General features: G+C 36.3%; 3 protein-coding genes across 5 annotated transcripts; all 3 read right to left on the bottom strand.

Annotated features, from left to right (window-relative positions):
• Window positions 1-1,158: 1,158 nt before the first annotated feature.
• Window positions 1,159-3,919, bottom strand: LOC105108921 (ankyrin repeat-containing protein At5g02620-like). The gene is made up of 5 exons (XM_011003424.1): window positions 3,382-3,919; window positions 3,112-3,257; window positions 2,302-2,787; window positions 2,161-2,183; window positions 1,159-2,008 (listed from the first exon to the last, which is right to left on the bottom strand). Exons 1-5 carry the CDS (start codon window positions 3,917-3,919, stop codon window positions 1,333-1,335), a joined length of 1,869 nt encoding a protein of 622 aa, XP_011001726.1. The 3' UTR covers window positions 1,159-1,332.
• Window positions 3,920-5,150: 1,231 nt separating this feature from the next.
• LOC105108917 (ankyrin repeat-containing protein At2g01680-like) lies at window positions 5,151-8,168 on the bottom strand. 3 transcript variants are annotated; one of them, XM_011003417.1, is made up of 4 exons: window positions 7,368-8,009; window positions 7,071-7,208; window positions 6,189-6,733; window positions 5,151-5,952 (listed from the first exon to the last, which is right to left on the bottom strand). In XM_011003417.1, exons 3-4 carry the CDS (start codon window positions 6,336-6,338, stop codon window positions 5,269-5,271), a joined length of 834 nt encoding a protein of 277 aa, XP_011001719.1. In that variant the 5' UTR covers window positions 6,339-6,733; window positions 7,071-7,208; window positions 7,368-8,009; the 3' UTR covers window positions 5,151-5,268. The 3 variants fall into 3 exon arrangements, with proteins under 3 accessions (XP_011001719.1, XP_011001720.1, XP_011001721.1); XM_011003418.1 differs by having other exon boundaries at window positions 7,071-7,177; XM_011003419.1 differs by having other exon boundaries at window positions 5,151-6,733; window positions 7,368-8,168.
• A 579-nt stretch (window positions 8,169-8,747) lies between these two features.
• Window positions 8,748-10,139, bottom strand: LOC105108920 (uncharacterized). Its single transcript, XM_011003423.1, has 4 exons — window positions 10,007-10,139; window positions 9,762-9,911; window positions 9,473-9,640; window positions 8,748-8,965 (listed from the first exon to the last, which is right to left on the bottom strand). Exons 1-4 carry the CDS (start codon window positions 10,137-10,139, stop codon window positions 8,748-8,750), a joined length of 669 nt encoding a protein of 222 aa, XP_011001725.1.
• Between the last annotated feature and the right edge of the window lie 2,040 nt (window positions 10,140-12,179).

The raw sequence follows: 12,179 nt of genomic DNA, 5'->3' as shown, positions 1-12,179 counted from the left end.
GAATATTGTACAGATGAAACTATTCACCCCTCACGATACACTTTGGATAACCTTGTTTATTGTTTAAAAAATTTATTTTGATCCTTAAGAATTTGTTTTGGATAATTTGATACCGATGAAAACCAATTAATTTAGATTTCTTAGAAAACAATAAAATTGAAATAATAAAAACCAAGATTAAAAGCACACCAAACGGATTAGTGCACCAAAAGTTTTAAGAAAGACATATTTTGGTTATCTAACTTTAAAAATAATATAAATTATATGATTTCAGTGTTTCAATTTTTTTTAAATTCAATTTTGAAATAAAAATTTATTTTTATTATTTCTTAGTCCTTAGTTGAGAGAAAAGTGAGAAAAATCATTGGATTCCAATGATAAAAAGAGAAAAATATCATTAATATAGATTAAAACTATCAAAATAATCGATTTTTTTTTTATGCATTTAAATTTTGAAGAGTATTTCTAATTCATCTATAATTTTGTTTAACCTGCTGTATAGATGAAATTGATTTTCAAAGATAAAAAAAATTATTTTGAGATAATATTTCTAATATATGAAACCTTGCATAATGTTTTTTTTTCTATTTTATTTTATTCAATCAATTTAATTTGTATCTCTATTTTTATTATTGTTTACTTGAATAAAAAAATTATTTTAATAAATAAATTTAGAAGATACAACTGGTTGAATGTTCAGGCTTGCAAAATTAAATATTTTGATCTATATTTATCTCTCAATTTTTTTATTTTTATTTTTAGTTATTCTTTTTTTCCAATTATTCACACATGTAGTCCTCAATATATTTAATTATTCAGTCCTAGGTGGTTTTTACAGATTCCGCTCATGGAGTTAATGCCTGAACTATCATTACTTTGTAGTGCTATATATTTGAATAGAACTTGTAAACAAACTATTCACTTTGAAATGACTCTTGAAGTTTCAATGAACCAAAATTTAGGTGTTTAGGGTTCATCATTTTGCAAATTGAACTGACAAAGTTTCAAGCAAAATGTTCTGTCCCTCCTGAATAAGAGAAGAGGGGACCAGTGTCAAGAACTCTGGTTAAATTAACACCTATGTTACAAGAATTGCTGGCTTTCTTTGTTACTTATTGCACATATCAGAACATTATATTAATTGGAATCCTTACAATGTACAAACCAATAACTCATCACATCATTCTCATAGACATCATACTTATAATCATCCATGGTGGTAGTTGCTTACAGATAGGACCAATACTTGTGCCAACCTTTACGTACACAGGCAGTCATCAGATTTCAGAAAATGGAAAGGATTTAGTGTAGGATAATTACATGTCGGATATGTTATGGAAAGTGGGTATCAGTGGTTTCGACTCGACAACATTTGAAAGAGTTCCAAGGTATAGCTGGAATATGTTTAATGAAGGGAATTTTCTGGAGCAAGTTGTAAGTCTTTAATAGTGATGGATAAAAAGGGAAATAAGATAGTGCAAAGATGCCAACTGGGATAAAGGAGACTGCATATAGAGTAATTTTTGTCCAGCTTTCCTTGCTGTAAATCATCAGAATGATTGTTGCTCCAAACGCTACCATCATCATTGCCACAGAGAGAAACAGAAATGTGAAGCCTACCAGCAACTTATTAGGAAGTGTATGCTTGAAATCTTTAAATCGAAACGGCGATGTTAGGATAGAGAGGAAAGTAACAACTGATGTCAAAGCAAACGTAAGGGAGAGTACATCAGTCACAGTGAAAACCACAAAGAATGGTTTGTTGACGAGGACAGGAACACCAGTGCTCTGATTCGGACCTCCTGGAACTGTGTAGGCTGCAGCAAAGGCAACGGTGGCAATGAGAACTGCTACCACAGAACATCCTTCTGCTGTTGTCTTTAGCCATTCTTTGGCTAAATTGCGGAGTTCAGAATTTTCAGTAATGAAATACCCTTCTGCAGTGAGCTTCATATTGTTCTGGTGATTCAGGAAATGGGATGGAGTGACTTCTTTGACGCGCTGCGTTCTCACATGGATAACAAAGAGAACATGTCTATCAACTATCAAGTTTTCTTAAAAGAAAATAATTATAGAATTAGACCATTAATTTTTTTTTTTATTTCTTCTTATAAATCATACATAAATTACTTTTTAAGATGAATTATTATGTAAACTCACCCTACCATATTGCTGTAATACGTCTACTCCAACCGCTTCAGGATTCAAGATTAGTATGACAATAAAAAAAATATTGTGCTTGCCTGTGAATTGTGTATGATAGATATGCATATCAGGAAGGTAAAAGTCTAAAAAGTGCACCTCAAACCAGAGTAATTCTTCCTGTAAGAGGAATGCAGGGCCTTCCATCTTCTCATCAGATACAAAGTCCTTTCTTTTCCTTCCGACGGTGTGTAGAATGGAATTCCCATCACTATCAATCTTCCTTGCCAGCCTCCTCATAGGCACGTCCATTCCTTTCACAAGCTCGAAAATCTTCCTTCGGCGGTATTTGATTGCTACATGCAATACATTGCGCCCTTCATCATCAATGTGTTCGACTGCCTGGGGATATAGCTTGAGTATTTCTTCAACAATCTCCACACAGCCTGACTTTGTAGCCAAAATCAGAGGAGTTTCTCCAAGACTCTCTTCTTTGTCAAGAATTTTATTAGACAAATGTACTTCTTGCCGTTCTTTGCCTCCCTTTTCTCCGTACTTGTGGATCTTAGGCTTGCTCTGGTCGATGCTAGAATACGTAAACTCCCAGGAGGTATCTTTTCTGACTAAAAACTTGGCATATAGATTCTGTGATCAGCTCCACAGCTGATCTATGCAGTTGTTTTTGCTTTTGAACCTTTTCTCTCCATACTGAACTTCCATATGATTTTGCTTCCAAGAAAATAAGTTAGTCGCAAATGGTTAGTTGCATATAGATTCTGTGCTGTAATGTAAGAATGAGTTTATTATGGAGAAACAAGGCAAGTTACTTCATGGTTGTTAAAAGGAATGACAGAAAAAGAAGGGAAACTACAATGAAAAAAATCTAAGAATGTTACATTTTTTTTTTATGAGAAGTGCCATAATCACATTTCACTGATTCAGTGAAAACTGGAAGGGTAAGGATCATACTTCCATACCTAAATTAATGAATCCTTCTTCAGGCTCTAGTTTAAAAGCTGATGGGTTGCATGATAAAAGCTGAAGACCAGTCATACCATCGGCATCTTTTTGGCCAATTAAATGCGTATAGTCCAACGCAATTCGGTATGCCAAATCTGTGGCCCAACATAATTTGTATGAAAGCAAACATTTCAGCATCAGAATATCAACTTCACATGTTGAAACAAAATTGACTTGCAGATGGGGGGGAGAAATGAATTTATAATTGACAATGCTTACCAAAATGCAGAGAAAGAATGGCCATGTGTAGGATAGTGGTTTTATCACTTCTGTGTACATAGAATTGCAAACCAGATTCATCATATACAGAGACTTTAGCAGCTAGAAAGTTGAACATATCGGTTTTTCCATACCGGACCACACGAAAGAGAGCCGTCTCCCCATTGTGGTTGCGCATGCCTAACAATCCGGGGGCTCTCTTCAGAAGTTTATCTGCAATAGCAACAGTATGGTTGCTTGTGGCGGTCTCATGGAGGATTGTGTTTCCTACACCATTTTGGCGAGTCAACTTGTCGAGATGATGGCTAGGCAACTCATCTAGTAAATTTTCTACCAGAGATGCTTCTTTGGCATATGTAGCCATGTGAAGTACTGTATCGTCGTTTACTGTTATTACGTGCAATGCATGATCTTGAATTTTTTGGCAGAGTTCCGCAACTCTCTTCTTGTTTCCTTTCATGAGAGCATAGTACAAGTTTCCGTTTATTTTCTGTTTACGATCGATTTCATTGGTATCAGGAGACATCAAGGGTTCCATGTAGAAGGGAGGGGGTAATTTTTTCCTTGAAAAAAAAAAAATCGCTATGCCAATCCTCAATAATAACCTTCTCCTTTATATCAGAATTCTACTATCATGCAACAGGATGCCGTTAATCTTGACGAGTACACTAACAAAGTATAATATTCTAGCTATCTCTCCTATTCTAAAGCTGTATGCAGAGCTTTTGACTTCATGACTGCATTTGAATTATCAATCATCTTTACTTGTGGTAGAGTTAGAATCTTGCACTTTTCCTTGATTTATTATTGCACAGTTATGATCACTAACTAGCTATATAGTTTTGCTTCATCTGCTAATCGGCACTTTATTGAAAATGAACGTTGCTTTATATATGCCTTTAGCTGGTGCTTCTCCATGTTTAGTGGAATGTGGAATGTGGAATAACCTTTGTGTTGATTCATGGAATTAAATTCCTACTTTGTCACTAATTCTGTTTCATTAGTGCAGTGTCATAAACATTCCCATGTTATGCATGCCAGGCTTACAACTACTTATTTGCTATTTTGATTACCAGAATCAAATAGATATTTTTAGTATGAATGTTTCTGTAAATTTTGTTAAGTTAATCTAGAGAGTTAAAGATAAAAAAACGAGAAAGAGAGAACCATTATCTTCTAATATATATATATATATATATATAAAAGAAGTGATTACTTCTTTTAGTAACTACTTTAAATATTTGGATTGGATCTAACCTAAGAACCAATATTAAGCATATGCTAATTAAACACATGTAGTCATGACACAAATTTATTAGCAAGAGAGCCAAATGGTGCAGCAGATGGGCAACAGGTATAGCTGACTAAACATGATGATCAGGCATAAGTTGCTCTCTGGAAATCAAAATTTTAGGCATTAGTCATCTTGTTTTTGTTTGCAAACATAGAAAGAAGAACCAGATGCAGCACCAGGTCAGGATCAATTCAACTTAAAGGAGCGGCATTGATCAACAATATCGCTCTCTGTTGGTTATTTAATTATTGGTGTCGATTTTTTTTTTTTATAATAATCGATTGATTTGTTAATGAAACAACCATTCAGATAATAACGGAGAGAAACACAATGAATTTTAAGAAAACTAAAAAAGAAAAAGATTGGAAACAAATCCAATTACAATATATTAGTAATAAATCTAAGCTTTATTCTTTGCAAGCTTCCTGCTTGTGTTGCTTCCATCTACGTTTACCTGGATCACCAACAAGGATAGTCTTCACTCATCATAAATTGGTTTAATATGATTATTGAAATCCTCACAATTATCAACAACTCAATAACTTGCTGCACAATGTTAACAATAATACATATTATCTTCCATGTATGGTATTTCATGGAATGTGGGACTCTGAGGTTTGGACTTGACAACATTTTAAACATTTGGACATCATCATACAAGGTTTGGATAGAACAAGTTTAGTTAGAGGAAAGTTTTCGAGCAAATAGTTGTGAGTTTTTGATAGTGAGGAATATAGAGGAAAATAAGATAGCGCGAAGATGCAAACTGGGATAAAAGATACTGTGTATAGAGTAACTTTAGCCCAATTTTCCTTATTGTATATCGTCAGAAAGATTGTTGATCCAAATGCTACCATCATCATAGCCACGGAAAGGAACAGAAATGTGAAGCCTGCCATCAACTTATTGGGAAGGGTATGCTTGAAATCTTTAAATCGAAATGGCGATGAGAGGATGGAGAGAAATGTCACAACTGATGTCAAAGCAAAGGTAAGAGATAGGACGTCCGAGACAGTGAAAACCACAAAGAACGGTTTATTAACGAGGACAGGAACACCGGTGCTCTGATTTGGACCTCCTGGAACTGTGTAGGCTGCTGCAAAGGCGACTGTAGCAATCAGAACAGCCACAACCGAAGATCCTTCTGCAGTGCTCTTCATCCATTCTTTCGCTGAGCTACGAAGTTCAGAGTTTGTAGTAATAAACAAACCCTCTGCAGAGAGGTTCTGACTGTTATGGTGGCTTACGAAATGAGGTGGAGTGACTTTTTCGACTCGCTGTATTCTCGCACGCAATAAAAAACTGACATGTCAATCACTGAAGTTTTCCAAAGAAAATAAGCATTAGACCATTAATATTTTTAGTTCTTTCTTCTTTTCTACCGTATGTGGAAATGCAATGCAAATTCCTCAAGTTTTGTTCCAATTGCTTAAAGATTCAAGATTAGTGCAGCATTCTAAAAAATATGCCTGTATGTGAATCATATGTTGATGCTAAAAGTCTAAAAAGGCACCTCAAACCATAGCAACTCTTCTTGTAATAGGAATGCAGGGCCTTCCATCTTCTCAGATACAAAATCCTTTCTCTTTATACCAACAGTGTGCAGAATAGAATTCCCCTCGTTATCAATCTTTCTTACCAGTCTCTTCATGGGCACTTCCATTTTCGTCACAAGCTCGAAAATCTTTAACTGTCTGTATTTGATTGCCACATGCAACACATTGCGACCTTCGTCGTCAACATGTTCAACTGCTTGAGGGTAAAGCCTGAGTATTTCTTACACTATCTCCAAAATGCCTGACTTGGTAGCCAAAATCAAAGGAGTTTCACCAACATCATCCATTCTCTCAGGAATTCTAGCAGCCAAAGACATCCCTTCTTGCCCACCGATCTCTCCATATCTGTGTATTTTGGGCTTGCTCTGGTCAATGCTAGAATAAGTAACTTCCCATGAGGTATCATTTCTAGATAAAAGCTTGGCAAGCTCTACAGCTGATTTATATTTATCCTTTCGATTTTGAACCTTCTCCTGCCAAGCTGTACTGCAACAGGATTTAGCTATCCAAGGAATAAAGCAAGTCAGCAACATACATAACTAACTTTAGGCTCTGGAACACAACATAAATAAAAATTATCTATAAGGATGAATTGTTTTGCAGAAAGATGGAAAATACATGACTGTAAGAAGATTAACCTATGTACAAGAATCTTATTATTTCAAGTACGAAAAATTCAGAGAAAAAGAAGGAAATTTGCAACACATTATTTCTATATGAAGATAAAGGAAGGATTGTTCAAGACTTCAAGTGTCATAATCTTGACAAGAAAGAAGTGCACTATAGTATTAGCTGTTCTGAATGTGATTAGAAAAATGGAAGTGATCTTGTATACACACCTAACTTAATGAATCCGTCTTCAGGCTCTTGTTTAAAAGCTGACAGGTTGCATGAAAGAAGTTGAAGACTCGTCATCCCATCACCGTCTTTTTCGCTGATTAAATGTCTGTAGGCCAATGCAATTTGGCATGCCAAATCTGTTTTTTTCATTAAAATTGTACCAGAGAGAAAAGTTTTTGTTTTAGTGCAGCAAAATAAAAACTTCAGCATGACTCAGAATTGAGATTTTACTTAATTCCACCAAACATAACATACAGAAGTGCCCAAGAAATGAACTTGTGGTTTATAATGCTTACCGAAGTGCTCAGAAAGAATTGCAATGTGAAGGATAGTGGTTTTATCACTTCTCTGAACATAAAATAGCAGACCTTCTTCGTCATATCCAGAGACTTTAGCAGCTAGAAAGTTGAACATATCAGTTTTTCCGTACCGAGCTGCACGAAACAGAGCCGTCTCTCCATTGTGGTTGCGCATACCTAAACAGTCCGGGGGCTTTCTTTAGCAGTTTATCTGCAACAGCAATTGCATGGTTGCTAGTGGCAGTCTCATGGAGAATTGTGTTTCCCACTCGATTTTGTCGGGTCAACTTGTCGACATGATGATCAGGCAACTCATCTAGTAATCTTTCCACCAAGGCTGCTTCTTTAGCATACGTAGCCATGTGGAGAACAGTATCATCATTCACTGTTATTACGTGCAATGCATGATCTGAAATTCGTTGGCAGAGATCTACAACATCCTTCCTGTTGCATGTCACTAGAGCCTTATACAGACGTCCATTGATTTTCTGTTTGGTATCAAGAACATCAGCATGGCAGGAACCCATCAGTGGCTGAAACATCCTGAATAGGGAGGTGGCTTCTCTCTTTTTTTGGCGTTATTATCCTTTGATTCTTTTGATTTTGAAGATAGTAATATTGTTGTTCTAGCTCTCAATAATGAATAGCTGTGCCCATTTTATGTCAAAATCCCGCTTTTTCTACACCTAATCTTGTCCATATTGGCCAAGACACAAAGTACCTAGCTTTTTATTACAATAAATGTAAATGCTGGGTCATACTTTTCAAAGAGTAATTGTCTTTGTGAAACATCACTTTGATGACAGAAACCTGCTTTATCCCTTAATCGAATACTTTTCTTTTCTTTTTCTCATTAGTGATATCCCATCCAAAAGCAGCAAGTTTTGCACGTCATGCTTTACAGCTAATTAGGAATAATCTTTAGCCATAGTACAAATTTTTTCTTTAATTTCATTACTGCAATGGCGCGTTCCACGCTTAGCTTTACATCTTGATTTAACTAAATTCTATACTATATGCAACCCTTTTGTTCTTCAGAATAGGGCCAGCACGTCTCAGGCTTTATAGCACAGAGCTGTGGTACCACGGAGATATATGCATGCTCAAACGCAGAAAAATTCAACACCATTAGTAGTAACTGTTGAGCAGAAGTAAAAAGGTTATTGTCTTGATAATACGTGTACGGTTTGAATTTCATTCCGCCTTTGATGGATTCTTTGCCCTTTTAAAAAAATTAGGAATAAGGAACGTATACAACATATCTTCTAAAGGTAAAACTCAAAAACTAAAGCACTTACACAGCATGGTATTAATGGAAATCGAAACATGTACCAGTCAATAATAACTTGCAAAATATTTAACCTTTTATTTTATTAATCATAGGTAGTTGTATAGTTGGCAATCCGTAATGATTGCTTTCCTAGTGTTTTGAGAAGTTTGCGCACACATTTCTTGCTCTTCTTCTTTTTCATTTTGGTCTTCCTCTGCTGTGGTGACTCGTTTAAAAGAATTATCTTCCTTTATTAGGCTTTCGGCGAATTCCAAAGCAAATACATGCTTTCTTTTCCGGTTCCAGATTCTTTCTAGCCAACATCATGGGTGAGAGCTAGATATTATTATGAAATGGAAAGAAATATCAATAATGATAGTAAAAGGTGAAAACTAAATTTAGTGGAAGCACAAGGATTATTTGCGTAAGCATCTAAAAATAGGATGTGAACAAAAACCTCTTTGTAAAATTTGTTTCAAGCATAAGGTTTGTGTTTGTAAATAAATTATCTCAAAGTAAATGTTTAAATTATTATCTTAAAAAGTAAATTTATATTAATTCACTAATACTCCTTTTTAAGTGACAATGAGATGTAAGCTCAATTGGTGTCAAAAATTGGCAAGAACTACTCTGCTTGTGTAGCCCATGTCCACTAAAAAAAGAAACTGCGACTCAATTACATAAGAACTAATATTGGCTACAGGATTCAAATATCGGGTCAAGCCATGGAATTTAAATTCTTATGATTCCTTAATGCTGACATGAATGAAATGTGTTTCATTGCATTGGAGAACTTGATCTAATCTCATATATAAAGGTAGCTCAATAATACCTTCAGGGACCTTTAAATATTTGAGTATGCCGCCTCTTTGATTCCTCTTCGAGACACTCCCCGGATCTCCTGAGTTCCTCCCCCGACCGCTCTCAAGATCTTTCTTATTTTCCAGGCACCAAGTTTGTACCTGTGATTTTACCTCGTGGTGACGTTTAACAGGAAGGCCTGCAACATAATTTAGAGTTCAAATTATATACATATATATGTATGTGTATGTCCATGGTATTCAAACAAGAATATGTAGGCAATATTGTAAGGTCTAATAATGTGGTTGGAGTAGGCATACAACAGTAGATGAGTCTTTCAAATATGCCCACGGGAAATTCACTCTCAAAAGCAGCTGGCATTTCTGCTAGAAGTTGAAGAGTAGATATTTGATTTTTGTCCTTCAAGCTGGCGAGCGATTTACCCAGTTCTAGCAACAATAAAGCTGTTTCTGCATTCATGAAATTAGGAAGACAAAAATTATACAGTATCTTATATATGTATACTTTTTAAATTTGAGAACTCAATAAAGCGAGGAATGGTTACCAAATTTTTGCCCTATGATAGCAGCGCTAAGGATGAACAGGTCATCTTCCGTTCGCTTGCTGTGAGGTGGTAATAGGCGGCCATTAGCATCCACGCATTGTTCTGGTTTGTGTCCGATTAAAAACTCTACCATTTCTGTCTCAGAAAATCCGGCAGCTGTAAACATGGGGTTTCCGAACTCATTTGGAATCGAAAGCAGCTCCGGACAACGTTCTACCAAGAGTCTTACAGCCTTGTAATTGCCATAGATGGTTGCCTCGTGAAGGGCCGTATTTCCAAATTCGTTTGTTTTCTGTTGAAGTAAACTTAATCTAGAAGGTCAAGGAAAGCAACCACCAGCTGTCATTGCCCAACCGTCCAGCCGCTAGCTACCAGCTTCCGACTATTTTTATACCGTCGGCCACAACTACCTTCACACTTGAAGTTTGAATTTTTTTATTTTGAATTTGTGTATAAATAGATAGTTAAGCTTATGCAATTATATGTGGAGAGATTGAGAGAAACAGAGAGAGAGAGAGAAAAAGAGAGGGTGTGTATTGTAAGCTTTCGTTTATGTTGTAAGCTTATTGTTCTTGAAATAAAACAGTGTGTTTTATCCCCTCTGAGTTTTCAAAACCACCACTAGTGGTTTCTCCCACCAACAATTGGTATCAAAACCCCGTTCGTCAGAAAAACAGAGGTATTTTTGTATATACCTGAATTTTCAAAGTTGTCAAAAACAAGTTTTGATCATTCCAAAATGTAGAGCTCATCCATACGAACTCAATGGTGCAAAACTCATATTAATCAGAGCACGGGGTGGCCCACACTCTCCGTCTGAAATTTTGGTACTGTAGCCCACGCGCCTCGAGGAAGAAGACGACTGAGCCACACGCGCGCCATATTTGAGCTGCGCTAAGCCACCTAAGCCGAGCCGACTTCAAGCCGAGCCACGAGTCGAGCCGAGCTCCAAGTCATATTTCAAAGTTGAGCCACGCCAAAGAATATTCCCTGGAATATTCCCGGTTCAGCCGCAGCGAACCACCCGACACCTAAAATTAGTTTTTTGACTGGTTCACCCCATTTTTGACCCATTTTCTATAAAGTCAGACCGGTTCCCTGCTATTTGGACCATTCTGGATCCATCTACGGTGTCGGTTTTGCCAAATTCAACTCCCAAAAGGTGATATAGTCATTTAAAGAGCAAAATGACTACAAAAAATGCACAAACACTCATCCTGAAGCTGACCAAAGACAACTATGATAGGTGGTGCATCAGATTAAAGGCATTCCTTGGTTCACAAGAGTGTACAGATATTATGCAATATGGTTATGATAAACCAGAGTTCAAAGAATCAGAAGATGCTCTACCAGAGGCAGAGAAGCAAGTCCTCAAAGCCAATAGAAAGAAAAACAACAAAGCAAAGACCATTATTTATCAAGGTCTTCATGAAGTGACATTTGAAATCATTGCTTCCGTAGAAACATCAAAAGAAATATGGGAGGCTCTCCAATAAAAATACAAAGGTGCTGACAGAATAAAGAAGATTTGTCTCCAATCTTTGCGAGGTGAATTTGAATTGTTACAAATGAAGTCCTTAGAATCCATTTCTGATTATCACACAAGAATTATGGTGATAGTCAATCAGATGAGAAAAAATGGAGAAGCCCTTTCAGATGCTTGAATTACTGAGAAAATTTTGAGATCCCTAGATCCAAAATTTGATTTTGTTGTTGTCGCTATTGAAGAGTCCAAAGAGGTGGACAAGTTAACAGTGGATGAACTTATGAGTTCTTTGCAAGCTCATGAGTAGAAGATTGTAAAAAGAAATGGAGTAAGGCAATTGAGCATACCTTACAAGTGAAGTTGTCTCTCAAAGACAGATTTAAGCAAGGGGAGACTTCAACAAGTGGAAATACCACTCGAGGAAGAAGTCAACAAACACGAGGAGGATTTCAACTATTTCAAGGCAGAAGTTCTTGGAATATAGGTTTTAGAGGAAGAGGTGGTAGAAACACCACTAAAAGAGGTCGGGGACAACAAGCATTCACTCCTAGAGGAAGAGAAGGCGGTTACAATAACCATGACAAGAGGAATATTCAGTGTTATAATTGCAATCAATTTGGGCATTATAACATTGAATGTCAAGGAAAGCTCCATTAGAGGTACATGAGCATGCCAACTATACAGAGG

This window comes from Populus euphratica, unplaced genomic scaffold, assembly GCF_000495115.2.
Source record: "Populus euphratica unplaced genomic scaffold, PopEup_1.0 scaffold201.1, whole genome shotgun sequence".
Lineage (NCBI taxonomy): Eukaryota > Viridiplantae > Streptophyta > Magnoliopsida > Malpighiales > Salicaceae > Populus > Populus euphratica.
This window is presented reverse-complemented; position numbering and strand designations above follow the sequence as displayed.